The following is a 20650-nucleotide window of genomic DNA, read 5'->3' on the forward strand; positions in this document are numbered from 1 at the left end:
AATGGTTTTGGGGTACCATCTCGGGTAATAATCACAGCTTGAATTTCCAGAGTTTACTGTTTCCTACTGGATAAGTGCTTTCAAAGCAATCTATGAAAAGCATCAGTGTGCTGAAGTTTAGGTTCTCTGAAGAACTGACCCCCTGGACCTGCTTTTGAAAGGTGCTGAGCATCTACAGTTCTGTTTTAATTTGGGTACTGCAAGTTTTTAGCACTTGTTAAAATCAAGTTATGCATGTCTTTTGTTGAGCACCTGAACCTAGACACTGAATATGAGAAGTTACTTTTGAAGACTGTAGCCTTTGTGTTGTTTCTCTTCTTTCATTGTTTTGTGGAAATGTGCATTGTCAGAGATAACATTTTATTAATGTTTGCAAAGTGCTTTGGGCTCTTTGGATGCAAGTCAGTTACTAAAGTGCTGTTATCACTTGCAGTATAGTGGGAGGGACAGGAGAGGACACATTGGCAGCTAGCATCTTGGGATGACTCTTGCCATAGTGTATACGTTGTACAGGCGTATACCCTCATTGACCAGTGAAGTTTGGAGATATATTTGAGGCAGAGATATCAATTTCTAGGATAAATTTCTTTGTACATAGCGACTGAAAAGCCAGAGCATGGTTTCTCCTGCACCAAGCGCTCACACATAGTTGGAGTTGTGAGTATTTTCATGCTAAAACTTCAAACTCTGAAACTTGCTCAGCTTGTGGTTATACAAAATTACTCAACCCAGGCTGATGGGGGAATCTTCTTGATGTCCCTGGTGTTTGTGGCTTCCTATCAAAGCTAAAGAGCTTCACCATTTCACGGTTTCCATATGATACTGAAGAAGCCTGTCAGGATCAGCTAAGCTTCTGTTTCAGTCAGGAATCTCAAAAATGAGTTAGGATCAAAAAAATCCCATGGAAACTTGAGGGGTCAAATTAATCTGTGAAGTAATTTAACAAGATTTAGTGGATTTATAACATAAATTATTTTGATGGAAGGGATCTGAACCCACATGAATTTAAATCAAATTCTTAGAAACCCACGCTATTGTGTGTCACCTAATTCTGTTCATTGGCCCCACGTGTGTGGCTGGCACGGCCGATTTCTGAGCCATCTCTGGACTGAACAGCTCTGGGGCAAGTCCCAGCAGTAGGTACTCCAGCCCGGAAACTCAACCAAAGGTCCTGCCTTCCAATCCTGGCCTTTGAAGCAAAAATTAATGATAGGGAAAACATTAGAGATGTGATTGTAGACCATCAGATTTAAAACTACTGTATTTTCTTCCTGCACACATCTTGCCACAAGTTGGCACAATACAACCTTAGCTTGTGAAAACTTGCCACAATTCTAAACTACTGGACTGTGAAGCCTGTCTTGTGATTTCTTCCAGGATGACCCATTGTTATTGAACCTGAACAGATGGGAGCATTCATTTCCTAAGCACTTTGTGCTCCGTTCTCCTACTTTGGGGTTTCAACATCCGATTTGTGATGCAGAAGATCGACACACAGTTTCAAGGTTTGTTTTCTTGGCTGAATTCCAAGGACGCTGCTAGGAACTTGTATGGGAGGATGTGCTTGTGAAGTCTCATCACTGGCAAAGCTGCCAAGATCCTTGGCCTCATGAGAGGACTCTTTCTATGCCAGAATTTCAACGCTGGGACTATTTGCCTCTGTCTATTTGGAATATAGACATATCTTTCTCTATGCCTCCTTTCTCCAACTTCCAACTTTACTTCTTCATTCAGGCTTCAGCTATGTTTAAAATATTTTTTCTTTCTCCTTCAGATTCCTCTTTAAAGACATCTTGGTTTGTGAACACTTAGGAGTTTACTTGTTTTAGCATGTTTTGTCGGGGGCTTTGGTTTTGTACCATTTTCCTCTTGTGAAACTTTGGATAATGCTTGTAACTTTTGTGTTTCCCAGTCTTCTTGCCCTTAAAATACAGGCACAAATATACATTGTCAGTGGTGCTGTGGAGATTTTTCAACCAGGTTTATGAACCTCACTGAAAAATAATACTGGAAAGATAAACCCAATGCTGTTAGTCACTGTACAATAGCAAAGTGAAGTTTGATCTCAGTAGAAGAGAGATGCAAGGTAGTGTGCGTGTAGTCAGTTTTTTTCTACTTCTACCACATGTAATGAGGTAAACATTTCTTCTGGGATGAAAGTGCTCTTATCAGTAAAATGTATATTTTCTTGCAGTAAAATGTATATTTTCTTGTAGCGTTCTTGGAGATTTACAACCTCCTTCACTCTCCTCTCAATTCTTCTCATTAATGAGAACTAATGAAGACATTCCTAATGTAATCTGCTATTTCCTTTTTCTCTGCTTCTACTAATCAGTCTGACTCAAATATACTGAGTTTACTGATAATCCTATAGGTTTCTATAGCAAATCGTACAAGTGAACTGAGTTATCCATAGAACATCCATATTTTGCTGTCAGATTTCTTGCCAAAAGATGTTGAATCTTAACTTATTTTTCCATGTTACATCCAGAGCTGTGGAAGAGTGTTTTGGCAGGCTTCCCAATGGGTATGGCTCACATTCCCAGAGTTCTCTCTAAAGCCATAAGAATGGAAATGAACAGCTAAGGATTTTTCAGTTTGGATCAGGCTCTGTGTATGTTAGGAGAAACAGCAGCATAAGCACGAGTACCAGCATAACCTGCAACAGAAAGCAGAGCTTAATGTGGCAAACTGTCATAAACTGGTCCCTGTCAGCTTCACGTGTCTGTACCCAGTGTTTGTCTTGATACAGAGACTTAGTCACTGAGACAGGTACACCACCAAGCAGAACTGCTTATAGGAAATTATGAAGGCCACCATGACGAAGAGAAACACTTTAGTTTTCTCTAGCCGCTTCTCTTTAAGGTAATTCCTTGACTTCTATTGTGGAAAGTGCTTTAGTGAGTGCTGAATTAAGATAAATGGTATATAGTGTCTATTTTAGGGGTCTTTTTTTTTTTTCTGACAAACCTGAAGAAATGCTCCAGAACATCTATTCTCTGCAGAAGAAAAAAAAAAAAAAAGTCCTAGGAAGCTGAGGATGATATTATCTTATAGAGAATATGATCTCGAAAAATCTTGAGGCAGGGTGAGGATAAAGGGAAAAAATTGATTACTGATGTCTCTTTGAGGGTACAAGCCAACTCTCATGGAAGCTAGCGGGAAACTTCCCATCTTCTGTAATATTAGTTGGGTTGGGTCATCAGAATATCACTATAACAAAGCAGAGCTAAAATGGGTAGTAAGCACAGGCAGATATAACAAAAACATTTAAAAAGATTATATTGTAGACAGGAGATTGAACTGTGGCAAAGCTGACAAGTGTGTTGAGGATAATGGTAAATCAAATTTCAGTCCTTCATGTTTTTATTTGAAAATATTGAACATGAATTGATGAAATCTCACAACAGCTCTGCTGTAGCTCCTATTTTGTGGGTAAGTTAAATCAGAAAAGAAGCAATAGACTAGAAGTTAAAGAATAACTTAGTATTGGAGTTGTGAATCAAGCGGGAATCTTGACTTGGAGCACTCTGCTCCAATTCCTAGAAGTACTGCATCTTATGAAGACTGGATTTTCTTTTATTAACAAGTTTTCCTTCCTGCATTTTACCAGTGTTTCAGGGTTTTTTAGAACACATGCACATTTCAAGATGCTTTATACTACCTGAAAATTTTCTTTTCGTAGGATGAGACATCCTTATCTCACTTTTTTTTTCTCTGTCTCTGAAATGACATTCTCAGCCTTGAAAATACTGTTTGCACTTTGACTAAAATTTTTAAAACACTTAACATCTGAGCTTAAATTTCATTTTTAAAGGTACTAATGAAAGAATGTTTCATTAAAAACATGTTTCATTAAAACCTATGTTTCATTAAAAATCTTAAGCCCCTTTTTTAAAAAGATAACACTTAAATTAAAAAATATTCCCTCATAATATTTTTTTTTCTTGGATGTAAAAGTGATCATTCACCTTAAATAGTAACACAGTGCCCTGCAAAGCTAGCATTGGTGGAATGGCTCTACAATACAGTCAAGCTTCAAATTTTAATCTCTCTCTGAGCCACATCCTGTTTTCGGTTAACTGATCTCATATGGGGGAAATTTACCAGAGGAAATATCTCAAGTTTGGAAAGTACCAAAAACTTATCTTTAGTTTCTTTGTGTAATTCAGCACCTTTTAAGATAGAGGTGTAATATTTTCGAGAACTCTCAAGGCAGAAGAAAAGGAATGAACTAACAACACAGAAAGGGGACATACAGATTAATAGGATACCGTGTCCCTTCATTCAGAAGCTGACCCATCGAGGTAACATTGATCTTTCCAGTAGAATTAACTTTTACCTCTTTATATTCCAGTAGCTTAAATATGCCAATTCCAGACATATTTTTAACACTTCTTCAAAAATTGTCACATCCTGGCAGAAACTTTCTGTGCCAGATTTTAACTTGCCATGACTTTTAACAACCCTAATCCTAAAACTATGAAAGCAGACCTTTCTAGCCATTAGAACTATTAAGACTGTATCACAGTTTCCATGCAGACTTTTAACTTTGGTTAATATGTGACCCTGATGACACTGAACTCAGAGAACAGAGCATCTAGAAATAAGTTTACAGCACGGAAAAGCAGGGAGGAGGAAGTGGAAATGAAGAGAAATTAGATGCGATTGTGCAAGTATTAGTAGTGTAAGTCTTCCCACTCACTTAGGTGGACCTTGATATTTAAAATGGAAGCCTTAAAAATAACTTTACTAAAACTGACATCACATTCCTCTTTCACAATTTTATCATCAAGTATCTTATTAACATCCTGGCTTTTAAAAGGGTTACTCATACAAGTACCATGGCTGTATACACAAAACAGATAATTGCATACCCACATTGCTAAATTAGCAATTTTCTTATGCTGTGACAGTATTACTAAACTGCACGTGGTGCTTTTAATCTGGAGATATCCAAGGGTTTTACAAAGGACAGCAAATGTTATTCCCTCTTTACAGAGAGGAAGGTGGAAACATTTACTAGGCTAGTGGTTTATCCAACAACACTCCAGTGACAATGGCAGTAAGCCAGATAGGTACCCTAAAACTAACTCTTAGCAATAAGCTCCATTATGCTTATGATGTTTACTTCCTTCTATAATGACAATTTCCTTTTCATCATCATTTTTAAACTGCTAAAGCATTCACAAAAAAAGTCTTGCCACTTGTCTAAAGCTAGTCTAATTCAATGGGAAGTAAATAAAGGATTTTCTGACAAAGTGAAGGATCAAATTCTTTTCTTGGAAACAGTCTTGCATCCTGATTCCTGTGGGACTGTGAGATGGAACTGGAAGTAGTATTTGGCCCACAGATGGAATTTTTAATAAAAAGAGTTAAAGAAACTGGGAACGTTAATATAGAAAACTCTTTGGATCAACTGCTTGAAAGAATATGACTCTTATTATTAAAAGTACTAGCTAGCAGAAGACGGTCATTATCTGTCTCCAGGTTTCATGACTGAATTAGCTGACAGCTCTGAAAAGACATTGTCTGCGCAGCAAAGTAAGCTGAAATATATTGTGTTAGACAGTAGAGCTTGAAACGGTAAAGAAAACTGAGCACCTGTTTGCCTTCCATAAGGAGACCATATACATTTTTACTATGTTCTGAGTATATTTTTAATACTTCCTGTTACTTTCAGTTAACTACTACAAAGACTTAAAATAAAATTTGTGATCTCAGTCATTTTGTACAAACATTTTTCATTCTCTTTTTCTTGTAATATTGTGGGTTTACTTAGTCCCTCTTCTGCAAACAGTGCCAGGCTTGATGCTTATATTATCCTCACAATAATGTATACTTACAAGATTAATTTCTCCTATGTGCTTGTACACCTCCCGTGTATCAGCTCTTAAAAGGATAAATGTATATCCTACCCATCAATCTGGCTATCTTTTTGAGAATTTTTTTCCTAAGAGTATTTAATTTTTAAACTAAACTGCCTTTCTGAAATCTAGAAAATGTTTTGTTTATTCTTGCATTGTTTGACATTGTCCTTTTAAGACAAGAAAGTAGAATTTTAATGGAAAAAATAATTGGGGAAATTTTCATCAAATATATACTATGGTGTAACACAGGAACACATGAAATAATGTTGCTGTATCAAGCAGGCAAATATAAGAGCCAAGTCACACAAACAGCCATGTGAGCAGATTTGATGAATATTCTTTCATTCTTCATGAAAGTGCATGAACATAGCTTTTTATAACATAACATGAGGAGAAGAAAAATCAATTCCAGTATTTCTTTTAGCAGTTCAACACAGCACTACAGAATATACTTCACTTGCTTGAGTAAGGGCCACGTCTTCTTCCCAGAAGCCTCCCTCTTTCCAATTTGTTATTAAATATAATTCTAATCTGCTTGGTATTCCTTCTGGTAATCTGTAACCCTGTCATGGGTGCCGTCACCCATGCCCCTGTTCCACATGTAGTATGACCGTCTGAGCAAACACAATATATGAAGGTATCAGACTTCAGGCAGACACTTTTTGATGAATAACCTCCTTGTAGTCTTTCATGCAGACAGTAAGTACCTGGAAGTGAAGCCTCTTGTAAATGTAGCAGAGTGACAAACAAATGAAGCACCTAGGGCACCACCTCCTCTTTTTATTTTTAATTTTCCACTAGGAGTCACCCCAGAGGCATTCCCCAAATTTCTTTCACGAGGATGAATTATTAGATTTTTAGCTGAAACTTCCTCCCTTCTGGCCTAATCCTAGTAGGTACAGCTGGAGCATGGTATTCCTTATTGAACTTGCTGTCTAGGGTAAAAAAAAAAATCTTTTTCTGGTAGAGAAACTGTCCTTTGTAGAAATCTCTTTCTTACTGTACTGTGAGCATCTTAAAAGGATTTGCATGCATTAGTTTACTTCTCTCATGTTAGCTTGTTGTTGTAAATATTATCTGCATTTGATAATAATTGTGGGCATAGAGAGAATTGCTCAAGATATCCTAGTAAGGTTGGGAAGAAAATTCAAGTATCCTGATTCCTTACTGTAAGCACTGGATTTTCCCCAAGCGTCAGAAGTGTACGGGGCATTTTTCACTATGATCACGCTCTGGGAGCAGAGGAGTTTCTGTCTGAGTTACAGGGCTAGGTCACAGTGTCATATAGCCAGGTCACATATTGAATCATACTTTAACCAGTTTCAGGAACTAACCATGAAAGCAGATTCCCTGTTTCAGCTGTCTTGAAGAGAGTTTGTTCCCTTGGCTCTTTCCTTAGTAAATTTTAATTTCCAGTCCCCACAGGAATACTTCTGTTAGCCTGTTGTAGCATCCCAGAGAAGAGCGGATCCCAGCTCCCGGCTGGACGTCCCTGTTGGCTCCAACCCTTCTCAGGACGTGGCTGGAGAAAGGTGTCATGCGCTCTTGTTCTCGAGACCCTTGCACAGCCTGGCCTGAGGGCCGGCTGATCTGAAGACACGGTCTAGTCCTGCCTTGAGCCCAGAGCTACACAGCATTGTCTCTGGCGAGCTCTCTGCGACGGGAAGGCCTAGTTCTCCTTGAGGCACGGAGGTGCTTTTAAAATCCCCGCTCCTACCCGCCGAAATAAGACATTAAACTGAAATTCAGAAAAGCTGCTCTGCCGCAGTTCCGCCGCCCCGAGCGCCCAGGTGAGCACCCGGCCGCTTTCTGCCCCCCGCCCCGGCGCTGCTGTCCCTGCTGCTCCGCGGGCTCCCGCTCCCCCGCTCCGCGGGGCCCGGCCGCGGCCGCCTCCGCCCCGCGCCGCCCCCGGGGCCCGGCGCTGCGCTGCGCCGCGGAAGCGCGGGCGGCGGCGGCGGGAGGAGGCGGCGGCGCGCAGGTAAGAGCAGCGCCGGGGAGGGCGAAGCGGGGTCCGGAGGCGGCGGCACGGCCGGGAGCGGCCCCCCCCCCCCACCACCACCACCTCCGCGCCGCCGCTCCGCTCCGCGGGGCCCGCGCCCTCCCGCGCCCCTTCCCGGCGCTGCGCCGCGTCTCCGCGCGGGAGGGACGCGGCCGGGGCCGGGGCCTGCTGGACTCGTCCCTCCCTCCACCCATGAGGCGCTGTTTTGCTTAAGCCTCGCTGATGTCAGACGTCTGGGCAGGGGGGTAGCGGGGGGGCTGCTAAGGCCGCCAGAGCTCCCGCAGAAGCCGGTGGCGGGGCTCCCGGCGTGAGCCTTCCCATCCCCCCGGGTCATCAAACGGGTGCCAGCGAATTACCCCTCCAGCCGGAGCGCGGTGCGCTCGGGAGCGTGCGTGTTGTGACATCGCAATTCTGAATTTTTAGGTTCTTGGCAGATCTGACAGCCCCCGTAGCTGGTTGCTAAATTCCCGTTTGAATGCCTAGAAAGAGTTAAATCCAGAGCGGCCAGGTGAAGAATTAGCTACACTAGCCAACACAAAATGCTGCTGAAAGAGGCATATTTTAAATCCTGCTCCTGTCTGTGGTTCAGCCACCTCATCCAGCACTGCAGCAGCATCCCTTTCTCTGCTCCCTCCTCGGGGGATGCCCTAACCAGTGCATTTCAGGGCAAGCTGCTGCTTCTGCTCTTTTTCTGGCCCCGTGAGTCTTGCAGTTTTTTCCTACGTAGCAAACAGCTCGAGCAGGAGCTGCGGAAAGTGTCTGCGTCAACGACAGTGCCTGGTGGGAAGGCGGGAGATGTGAGTTTGAAGCCTCTCACGTGGGGGAGGGCGCTAAACTTGGATCTCCCATCGTTAAGTTTGTGTGTGTGCTGATGGCCCCCTTCCTGGCCTTTGGATGCGATGGCCTTTGGAACGGTGACGTGTCCTGGGCCAGACTCGGCCCAAGGCAACCTGGCACCTTTGGGCTCCGGCAAAGAATCTGCTGTTTAAATTCTTCATGAGTCCTTCTCTAGATGTCGCTTTGTGGGCCTGGCCCAAAGTGTTGCCCAAAAACGTTGTCCTACTTCCACGTGGTATTTTATTTCTTAAGGCTTCTGCCTGTCACAGCGAATTTAGAGGTTCTTCAAATCTTTATAGTAACACAGAAACTTGAAGATGTCTAAAAGCTTTTAATGTTGTATTTTTTTCCAGACATTTGCAAGTCAAAAGTTACGTTTGAAATCGTCACAGTTGGTCCTGAGATACACTGTTGTATGTCAGTACTGTCACGGGAAAAAGCAGATTCATAAAGGCGTTATTATGATCTGACTTTGCCAGGTCCCTTTGTTAAAACCTGCCTTGAACTTTCCAAGCACTGTGGGGACCACTAGAATCAGTTTTGGTTACATTTCCAAAAATTTTCAACTGCACAGCTCCCCTAACAAAGATTGGGTACTGGCCGTGCTTGGCACCTTTGCATGCGTGGCTCTGGTTAGAGCACAAGGGTTAGCTTTCTGTGGACTTGAGAGTGCCTTTTCATTTCGCCACCGGTTTTATGACTTTGGGAAAGTCACTCTAAACACATCAGTTGCCCAGTTTCTGCATCTCTAAAGCAGAATCGCAAATTCTGGCTAATGGGAATCGAAGGCAACAGGGGATTTACTCTACAGGAAATAGTTCCTCTGTGTGAAGTTGACTAATAGGATTGTAGCTCCAAGATGATGGGGCTGTTCGCTTCATCTTTCTACAAACTAGAAAATTATGCGGGAAGAAAACCCCAAACCTTGATTTTGATACATTGTCCATTTTCATATTGTGTTTGAGGGGAATTTTAAATCTGTACAGTAATTTCCTGCTGGTACCTAGTCAAACCCCACTGTGACATTTAGCCACGCATGTCAGCTACAGATTCAATTAAACATCACTAGATTACTACACAGGTTTGGAGTTGCTTTGTGGACTTTGATGCTCGATGTATTCTTACACACCAAAGTGAGCGGGTGTCTACTTGTTTCAGCACCTATTTTGTTCCTCATCTTCGGCAGTAGTTTACTTCAGATGGCTGAGAAAACCACCCGAGGCCCGGAGGATGTCCCTGAATCTTCTCCCGATGAAAATGAGTTTCCTTTTGGATATCCCACTAGCATTTGTGAAGATGTGCCTGATCAGAAGTACCTGTGCAGCAACTGCAATAATATTCTGAAGAAAGCCCTGCAGACACTGTGTGGGCATCGCTACTGCTCTGCTTGCCTGGCATGGATCGTACGGTAGGTCCTTTCTGCAGAGGGTCACACAGCTTAGGACGGACTCTGTGGCTGCAAAGCACCTGAGAGCTGTGTTGTGCCAAGATACTCAGTAGATAAGAGCTTGTGACTACCTGGCCCACTGGACAGGAGTCATTTTATCACCTTGGAACATTTAACTCTGGGGAACTACAGGGATACTGTGCACCCCTTCGTTGTTTCCAGCATGGGAGTCTCTATAGGATGGGAAAGGCAGGATTACTGGGACTGACAGATTTCAGCTTTCCTACGTGGAGGTGTGAGATAAAAGTACTGATGTAACCTTGAAGAACTATTGCAAGGTTAACTTAATATGTGCATAGGACTCTGCAGTCCTTTGATAAGTGATGTTATGGGAGTTTAATACAAGTTTTCTTAGAGTTTTAGTTTAAATAAACTCAGCTGGGTCACCACAGAGTAAGGTGCTGTCATTAGTGACAAACAATGACAGCTCTTTTCTTGGAGAACCTGAAAACCAGGAGCCAGGTGGGTATTTGCTGTGATTGATTAGCTGCTTCTATCTTCCTCTTTCTTTTGGCACTTACACCTTGACGCAGAGCCTTTGAAAAAGGTTATGGCTGCCCTGCAGGTGGGAGGTGAAACTGCAGTCCACATCCCTGAGCTGACTTTAATTTTGATGCTTTGGAAAACAGCAGCAGTCAAGATGCAGTGACGGGGGCTTTAGTACTGGCTGAATAAGTGTAAGACTGTTGTGTTACTGTTAGTTGGGGTACGCCCATGCATGCAGTCCCAGCTCTGATCAGTGTCGATGTCACCTGGGAAGCTCAGTCCGTGTATGGACATGTGGTCCAACCATGCGGTTTGAAGGGCAACGCGGAATACTGTAAAAGTGTATAGAATTGAATACATTTGACCTACTGTTACAAATCCATTAAGGTAAACCCGGAACGAATCCTCTTAATGAAGCAACATGTATCTTAACTTAAGAAAACTGATGTTAGAATGTAACATGTGTGCGTGTAACGTGTATGAATTGTTATATCTTTCCACTGGCACAAATGGAAAACTGACTCAAACCAAGTGATTAGTGCAGTTTGAAACCAGTTATGTCATGCTCTTCCTCTGGTCAGCTGGATGCTTTTCTGATGAGCCTCTTGGCCTGTGTTAGTGCATGAGTCACCTGGATGATAACCTGCACTGGCAATGAAATACATCTCTCTAACAAAGGTTTATTTTTCACTTTTCTTATATGAAACTCTATAATAAATGTTATGAGAGTAAATCAAGACATTTCTCATCTGCAGTAGGAAGTTAACCCTCTAGAACTCGGTCCTGTGCCAATTTTACTATGTTTTGCAATTCGATATCTGTCACAGGAAAACAGGCATTTCCTCCCTGTTTGAAAAGACTTCAGTTTTCACATTACCTTTCCTATATGGTGTTTTTGTGTAGTTCATAAGATGAATAGTCTCCTAGCTTTATCATTTTTCATGATCCTGACTGCTCTCAATTTGCTGAAATACAGATCGGATTTCTGGGCCTGGGCCTGGTCTTGAGGAAGAGAATAGCAGTTTTTCCTTTGACTTCAGTGGGTTCAAGAATCGGCCCTTTAATGAGAAAGACTATGAATTCTGAATGGAAATGATTTCTTCCAGGTTTTTATTTGTGTTCATGTCCATAAAAAGTTCTTGTAACCTACAGCTCACCGATTGATTGTTATTTCATTGTTCTTTCCTTTTGCCAGAAACAATAAAAATCCAATCTGCCAGAAATGTAAAGAGGAGGATCCCAGCACTTTAAGTGAAGGAAGCCTGTTGGCAGAAGAAAGGGTAAGCCGCAGCTGACAGTTCATTAGTTCATCATTAAGCATTCTCTGGACTACTCTATAGTCATGGTAGGACTATAATTCAGAAGGAAATAATCTAAAATGTGATGTATTCCAGTTACACATTTTTACTTGTACTTTACTCTTTCGAATTTATCACATCCGTCTGGATGTGATCCTGGGCAATATGCTCTAGGTGACCCTGCTTGAGCAGGGAGGTTGGACTAGATGATCTCCAGAGGTCCCTTCCAACCTAAACGATTCTGTGATTCTGTGAATTTCCCAGTTTTTAATAAAAAAGTATAACGGTAGAGTTAGGACCTTCTAAGACCGTAAGGTTCTGGAACATAAAATCTCAGTCTTCCATATAATTGACGTTTATTGTCTGAGTAACCTGGGTTACTGCTTTCCTATTTGCCAAAATGTGCCTTAGTTGTTACTTACTATCCTTAGTGAGCACCCTAGGGGATCCCCTGGTCTCAAGCAGCATGGCTCTCCATACCCTTTGAACACCTTACCAAAGTTTCAGGAAGAGGGTCTCTAAAAGAAGAAGCCAGGGTTTTGGCTAGTTGGCTGAATTGGCTAGAGAATGCTTTGAGAGCCAAGATGCATGGAGAAAAGACTGGAAAACTTATAGCTGAAAATAATCGTTGATAAAAATCATGCCCTGGCAAACGCTTCCTCTGTAGTTTTTGCACTGTGCAGTGCTCAGTAGTTTCATGCCATTTTCCAGGTGATCCCAGAATATTCTTGCAGTGTTTTTGAGTGATTTGGCCATAAGCCCCTTTTCTCTAGGAGTCTGTGTGTGTGAAGGGCTGGCATACAAAAGCAGAATGAGTCGTTTCCTTTGGTATATGTCGTTTCATACTCTGATGTGTTCGCACAAACCTTTCTCTGTTGCCCATTTATGTACATATACTGTGGTGTTGACGTGTGTGCTGGGTCTGTAGTTGCAATTGGAGGCAAGAGCATCTTAATGGAGCACACCAGAGCACAAATCAGACTGTAGGTCCCAGTCCCAGCCCAGGAGGCTTCCCTCCTTTCTGATTACCTGCCAGAGTACCGAGAGGTACACATTTCATCTAGATTTGTTAGGGGAAAATGAGTCCCAAGAGGCAGCCGGCGCTGAGTTAAAAGGCACGATTTAGGAATTGGCTGCAGCAAAATAATAATTCTACAGTTAATGCTGAACTTGGTAGGATCTTGGAAAAAAGGCTCAATTCTGCAATGAATTTCCCAGTAACAGAATCTAATGCATCGTAGGAGCCCAGATAGGTACAGCTAAACCCTTATGAACTTGTTTTGTGTTAACTGACAATTCTCTTATAACTCTGGGATTTCTCTGATGCTGGATTTGTACTGTATCTCCTGGGATTTTCTGCAAATCTGTGGGTGGGTTGCTGTAAACAGGGCCGCGCTCTTGCAAGCTGATCTGCCTGGGCAGCATCGTGTGTGCGTGTTGGGAGCCCAGATGAGGTCAGTCACCACAAAGGCATGAGGATCTGCTTGGATGGATCAGCTTACAACGAGTGGCCCAGACTTTGCAAGCAGCACGAATAGTGAAGGTCATTTAGCAGGTCCATTCTTTGTTCCGTATCTGTTCCTGAGAATCTCAGCTTTACCTTTGCTGTGGTTTTGGTTTGTGTTGATTCCCTGTGCCATTTGTTTATATGGTTATATAAACACAAGGCGGGGGGGAAGGCCCTGTCAAGATGTGCGTTTGCCATAGCTTATCCCATGATCTGCTTTTGGGGCAGATTCATCTGCTTGTTAAACATGTTGCTAGTTGATCTCCCTGACCGTATTAGCTGTAGCCCCAAGTCTTCCCTTAGCTAAACGCCTCAAGACACGCATCATGTGGGTCAGAGAGCCAAGGAGGAGAGGAGCTGGCAGCACTTTGTGGGTGGGAGATGGCAGCGGACCTGCAGTTGTCTCACAGTCCACTCTGGGACGGGGCTGGTCTGGGCATGGGTCTGCGTCCTGCAACAGCCCCACGTTATCAACCTTAGCAGCCCCTGCACCAACACCTTCCTTTGAAACGGCCAGCAGGAAAGAGGGGAGATATCCAACTACAGTATATGAAATCAGAGAGAAATATTTTCTGTTTTCTTCCACTTCGCCCCGAGCACCTTCTTGTCAGGGTGAGTCACTTCATTTACCGTACGAGGATCTGACGCAGGCCTCTAACAGAGCTCGGGGCAATCTGTCTGCTCCCGTGCCCAGATACAAGGGCAAGACGTTCAGGTGAATCAGCTGAAGCAGTGACCTGTGTGGATAAAAGAAGAAATGCGGATTTCTGGTTTTGCTTTTTGCCTGAGTTGTGTCCATAGTGATTTAGCAATTGTAAATGTGAAACAAAAAGCACAGGGAATGCACACGGCAGTCCCATACGCTACAGGGGCTGTCCCTGTAGTTAAATACGTTTTTAATGATCTATTTTGTAATGTCAGGAAATTCCTTGAGTTTTTCTCTTATGACACAGGGGGGAAAAGTCACCATGTGCCTGATAACTTGAATTTCTTTTCTTTGATTTTGCTCGTAAATCAGACTAGGCTGTTTTAGAGGCTGGGGCTGGTATGCTTCCACTCACTGCACGGTGCCAGCTGATTACGCAAAATCTTCCATATATGCAGATGGAGCCACACTTGTTATTGTACAAGCTACATGACTTTTTAAAAATTCCTTGCTTATGAAGTTGTTCACAGTTTGTATGCAGAACTTCTCGTGAGGTGGACGTCGCTTCCAGGCTGAGATTGGGAAAGAAGTTTCTGTGAGACTCTGTTTAAATGAATCTCGCAGTTACTCATCATCGAATTGGTTGTGCTTCCTCAAGTGGTTTAATTTGACAAGTGTAGATAAGTCTAAAACATGTTGTATCTAGATGTAAAAAACAAACTGAGGAATGTTGATCCTGGTGATTTTCTTTTTGTGCTTTTTTTAGTTGATTGTGTAGAATTTGGGCAGCTTACTGAAGCGTGGGCATGGTTTGTAAATGCTTTTTTCCCCCCCCTCTATTTGCTGTTCCTGACTTGCTCTATGTTATGGTAGATGGGAAATCCAAAGACCTCTGTATTTTGTTCTGAACACCGCCTTAACACTGTCCTGTGTCAGTGTACCTATTTTGATTGTGTGACAAGTGAAATTAAAAGTGCACAGTGTTTCATGATTTTCATATTTAAAGTGTGTAGCGAAACATGATTTGTAGTGTTCTTCATGGTTAATGTAAGAAAAGAAACCTATGTAGTGCAAAAAAAACTCTCACATGTGGTTTACATTTCGTTAATACACAGTGCTGTACTAAATGGAAACAGCCACGGTCTGAGAAATTTACTCTCACTGCAAAACAGTCTCAAGTCCTCTCTGCAGCATGTTTAGGAGGTGTTAATGGCCCCAGTAATGAAACGCGTTCATTAGAGTGGCACATGGCAGCACCCGATAGCTGGGGTCCTGTCAGCACAGTCGTTGCGTGTGATGTATTTCAGGCATCTGTGAAAAGGAACTTAAAATAATAGCTGCCGTTGGCCAGGCATACTTTTCAATAAGTTTATGTCATATCAAATAGTCTATTTTTGGACCATAAGAAAGAAATGATTTGATAATTATTTGGACTTTACTAACACTAAACTATCAGTTAGGTTAGAGCATCTTATAGTAAGACAGTAAATAAAATAAAAAATGAAGAGATTTATTAAGATCTGAAGTCCTGACACAGTCACCTTGTTCCTATGTGGAAGATGCATTCTGGAGTACTTTCTGACCAGTGTTTTTTTTCCTTATTGTGTTTACTTTCCAGGCCTTCAGTGATGCTGCCATTAATAAAGAGATCTCTGAACTCAAAGTACATTGTGTGACCCTGGGATGCAGTTGGTCTGGGATCATGAAAAATTTTGAAGTATGTTTAAAGACAGTTTATTTAAGTTAACATGCTCTTCCTTGAATAGGAACAAAAATAGAATGAAACTAGGTTCTCGTCAAACACAGATTCATGTAATTTCATTAAAATCAGCAAAGTTACCATGATTTAAACCAACAGAGTATCTAAAAACATAACATTGATTTTAGTAGGGTTTTGACCAGATCCAGCACATCCTGAATGTTTGTGAAATTCATGTTGCAAAAATTTGCATCAATTACAATTTTTTACCAATCGGTTTAATTATTAGTTAAAGGCAGGGATGCTACAAGCATTTTTCATTGGACCTAAATACTCTGATCTCCAGGGTATTGTTGTGAGCAATATGCGTAGCAGGTTTTTATAAGAGAAATAATTTTCCCCTGTGTAATTGTCTCTTGTTTATTGAATATGTTACTCATTCTTTTCAGATTGATGTGAAAAGTCACAGGCAAAATATTTAGATGGGCAAGATCTGGAAATCTGCCACGCAAATTAGAATCAGGAAAAATATGCAAAAATTCTCCTGGTGCCAAAGTAGCTCTGTTTTGGTCCCCTGGTGCAAGAACAGAGGGCCTTGCTGCATTTATAACAGGGCGAGTGCTATATATCACCTGTATGACGGCATGTGATAAGCTTCTGAGATGCTGCTGCCGTTTCTTCTGTTATCTTTGCAATTGTGCACGTTTTCTCTTTGAGTGCGTTCCTCTTTAAAGAAGAATCAGTTTGAGCCCAGTTTGCTCAGCTCCAAAGCTGTGAGAGTTGGAGAGGTGCAAGAAGCCCCTCTCAGCATGAATACACTGCAAAATGGATTTGAGAGTTAAGCGTGTGATGGGAATTGGCACTTCTGAGCCAGTTCTGTAGGAGATAGCCATCTCCCTTTAAAAGCAAAATCAGTTGCGACACGGTGCCTGCAGAAGCTTCGGGAGAAGAGACCTGAATAAACGGTCTTTAATGAAATATTGTATTTTTAAGAATCTGAAAGTTGAACTGCTGGAGGTGGTAGCAAAAGGAACAATGCTGACTTTTTTTCTCCTTCAGCTGAAGGAATGCAAATGGTGAAGCGGAAACATTTTAAAAGTTATTTTGAATGTAGACAAGAGTTGTGTCCTAATTGTTGTAAAGAAGGTAACAGATGTCCGTTCTGTAATCCTGTGCAGAGATGTCGGCAGATGTCCTGCATGGCAGATGTACTCTGAATCCTGCCAGCTAGAGCAGGACAGTCGCAATGCTCCACAAAGCAAAAAAAAAAAAAAAGAAAGTTAGGGATCTTCTAAGACAAGAAGGAAGCTGAAACCTGTTCAGGAGAGAGCTCATATTTGAATTTATATAAAGTTTCCTTATGTTTTTTTTTAAGTTAAGAATTAATAAGAAAAAAAGCCCCAGTAAAGGAGGTGAACTTTTCAACAGTCATCACTGTAACATTGTGGAGTGGGATTTTACCCAATCTTAGAAGAAATGCAAAGCAAAGATCTTTGCTGGCAGAATAGAGACTATTTATAGACAAACATGTATCTGCAGTTTCCAATTCGGTTTACAACTTTTAACTTCCAGGAGCATCAGAGCCTATGCGAATATGCTTTAATCCCTTGTCACACTGGCTGTGGACACATGGTGATGAGGAAGAAACTTGCAGATCATTTGGAAAATGGATGTGTTAATAACGTGACAACGTGTCAAAAGTGTAAGCGGAGTTTATCCAGTAGTGAATACCAAGTAAGAACATTTCTTTGTTTTAAATAAGGGCCTTATATTAACGGCTTAAATATTCTATCATGAGATCTTTTCATCCCGATTTCATGAATGCCATTGCACCTGAACAACATTTAATTTTTCTGCGCTAGCTGAATTTTCCGTGCAGGACTGGGAAGGAAAAAAGGACGGTCTTTGATTGTCTACTTGTGATGTTACAGCAGAAAGGAGGAAAAAATATTCGTATCCAGGGTTTGGGTGGCCCATGTTTTAGCTCCTCTCTCTAAGAGCATGTCCCAGAGTATGAGGTAGATGAGAAGCAGAGGCGCACAAATGGTGGCAGAGAAGAGATCTTAAAAGTGGCTAGATTTTTCTTCAAACTAAAATTGCCCAGAAATTTGTAAGGCAGGCTTTTATCAGGTAGAATTCCTGATCTGACAGATGGCATCGATTAGATACCATCAGACATAACTCTCCAAGTTAGCTGCAGCGGCAGTAGAGACCAGGAGAGCATACTTTAAATCTACCAGAAATTACTCTGTGGCTGCTTAAAAGTGTTTAATTTTATTTTTATGTTTCAGTTGTGTTTCCAGTGTTGTGATAGGGACTTGCAAATTGTAAAATGCAGGGTAACACTAGTCTGTTCCGAACACTTGCTAAAAATCCTCTTTAAAAGAACAAACAAAATTCTCACAAGATTCTAGCTGATCGCTAAACTTTTAAGTTAATGTTACCAAATGTATGGCATTTTTACTTAAGTGCAATGGCTGTCTCAGTCAATGCTCACAGTTATTATAACAAGGCAATGTTATGCATTGCTGACTTGTAGATTCTAAGTGACTTTTTACTGTTGTTTGAGTTTGAAAAGGGCTCCTGATTTTTTTCCCGTTTTGAAGGTGTACAAGTTCTGGGAGTGGTCTGAGGGCATAAAATGAGCTAATAGAAAGTATTCTGTGTTACTGAAGGAGGAAATGGTGTCGTAGGGCAGATGGAAAGTGATAGAAAAGTACCTCTTGTGACACGGAGAGATTGCCAAAGATACCACTTCAGTGGGACACTTCTCAGCCTCATGATGAAAGTGCATCATGTTGTGTTTATGACGTTTTGAGTTTAAAAACTCCTCGAGCAGCGCAATAGCAGCACAAATGTGAGATGCTCCTGCTAACACTGCAATGAGTGTTTTGATTTGGAAGCTCTGAAAGTTGTCTCGTCCCAGCCCTAACTTCTGACCCCGTGGGCTCCGCTATCGGAGAAAACCTTTGCTGGGGCAACGCTCGATGGGGTGCAGGACAGTGAATATTGATCCCTCTAGATGACAGAAGCAGAATAATTACTAGGATTGCAGTTTTGCCCTTGAATAGGGCTTCTGTGAATATTTCAAGATGATAGGCAGAAGTAAATAACGGGATAGTTTTATGTGCCGTAACTGCCACAGATTTGCACCTTTAAAAAAACTGAGCTGTGAGATTTACTTACCATGGGGAGAACGGTCCCTCTGGGGTAAGAAGGAGGCTCTCTGGCAAAAACATGCTTCTTGGGAAGCTTTTGCATGTGCTCCTGGTATTAACAACGCTGAGCAAGGGAGAATACCTGGACCCAGGCACATTTTACCAGTGCTAAAGCCAGTGTATGTTTCGGAGAAACTGCAAATGCCAGAAGGTGGCAACATTTTCAGCCTTTCAGCCTTTGGAAAGTGCAGTAAGCAGGCTGGAGAGCGAAACCTGAGCCATGTGAGCCTGTTCCCAGAACACCTTTCCCTTCTCAGGGGTCTGTGATACCACCGATCCACCTCAGTGGGCTTCATTTCTCTGCGGCAGAGAGTTGTTTCCCTTCCCCTTATTCCGGTTAGCCATCGTCTAATTAATTTTTTGGTTAGGCAGCCTTGGCAACCAAGCAGGAGACTGGCTTTGAGATGTTGATTTTTCTCTGCCTGCCTTATATAGTGTTCATAAAACTGGAATTTTGCTGGTTACGTGATCTGCTTTATTAAATTTGCTGCCCTGTGGCATATGAAATTTGCCACATTGAAATTTATTTGTGTGCATTTCATGCATCCACAATCCTCTGGGAGCAAATCGGAAACTTTGGGCACTGCTCTCCCTCTCTCCATCCTGGCCAATCACTTATTGGCCCCCTATTTTTATTTTGCCTTATATTTTAAAGAAACCTCCCGCAAACCCCACTCCAGCTCAAGAAGTCAGTGCTGTGAATGAGTGAAACGGCAGAAAGGAGAAGAAAATAAAGGCGCGCTTTGTGCAATACCTAAGACATAGAGTATTCAGAAATGAGTTAGGGACTGGGGAAAACCTGTGGCTGTGTTTCTGAGGAGCTAAACCAGAAACCCCAGGACTCTCTGCAGAGGAAAGCCTGGAGGACTTCTGGAATGGCTTTATCAAAAAAATTTCCAGACTACTTTAGGAAATGTACTGGCATGCAAAGGCATTTATAAAGATTAAAGGCAAAAACCCTGAATAGTTTGAACTGAGAGCTGACAGTTGCTGTGTTAAATACACAAATTACAGTTGTAGTATGAACCAATGGCAGGAGGATTATTTTCCCCTTCTTCTTGGAGCCAGAAATGGCAGGAAGTCTCATGTTAGCACTAATGCATTTTACATTAGCACATCATGATGGAAAATTTGGATTCCTGCCTTCAAAATGTTAATAAGCAGGATCTGAGAAAGGGCTGTACATTAAGCAAACTATATGAAGCCAATACACGAAAGTTTATATTTGGGTTTCCTGTATATTTGCTTTCTGTTCCATAATCCACCTGCATGTCATTGCATATATATGCGCGTGTGCCTATATATGTGCATGTGTATGTGTGTGCACATACTATAATTTGACCTGAGTAAGACATGTACGTTGCCAATCATGTATCAAATTTCCCAGGATGACCTTGCAAAGCATCTGTAAGTAATTTCCAAAAGCGCTGGGCCCCATAAGTGAAAGATTGCACTTTGTACTTTCATTTAACAGGTATTGCATCTGGAGATCTGTCACTGAAAATACCTGCTAGGCTAGGAAGACGAGTAATCAGCTTAGAGACTTAGCTTGAGAAATCTCTGGGTCTGCAATTCGTTGTACAGGGGACAGCAGCACTCGCTTTTAGCAGATGTGCTTTAGTCCCAGATTTCTAAACATTATT

At 41.9% G+C, this 20650-nt stretch overlaps 1 protein-coding gene across 7 annotated transcripts in view; it reads left to right on the plus strand.

Moving 5' to 3' along the window:
- TRAF1 (TNF receptor associated factor 1) overlaps positions 1–20650 on the plus strand; it is a 37650-nt gene that overhangs the window by 10029 nt on the left and 6971 nt on the right. For 3 of the 7 annotated variants that reach the window (XM_068915296.1, XM_068915297.1, XM_068915294.1), the window contains 5 exons: positions 1378–1505; positions 9893–10114; positions 11835–11919; positions 15709–15807; positions 17362–17523. In XM_068915296.1, the coding sequence (XP_068771397.1) occupies positions 1378–1505; positions 9893–10114; positions 11835–11919; positions 15709–15807; positions 17362–17523 (696 nt within the window). Of the gene's footprint in view, positions 1–1377; positions 1506–7780; positions 7849–9864; positions 10115–11834; positions 11920–15708; positions 15808–17361; positions 17524–20650 lie in introns of those variants that run through there. The other 4 variants (XM_068915298.1, XM_068915299.1, XM_068915295.1 and 1 more) reach the window with 3 other exon arrangements.

Source organism: Struthio camelus, chromosome 20 (genome assembly GCF_040807025.1).
Source record: "Struthio camelus isolate bStrCam1 chromosome 20, bStrCam1.hap1, whole genome shotgun sequence".
NCBI lineage: Eukaryota > Metazoa > Chordata > Aves > Struthioniformes > Struthionidae > Struthio > Struthio camelus.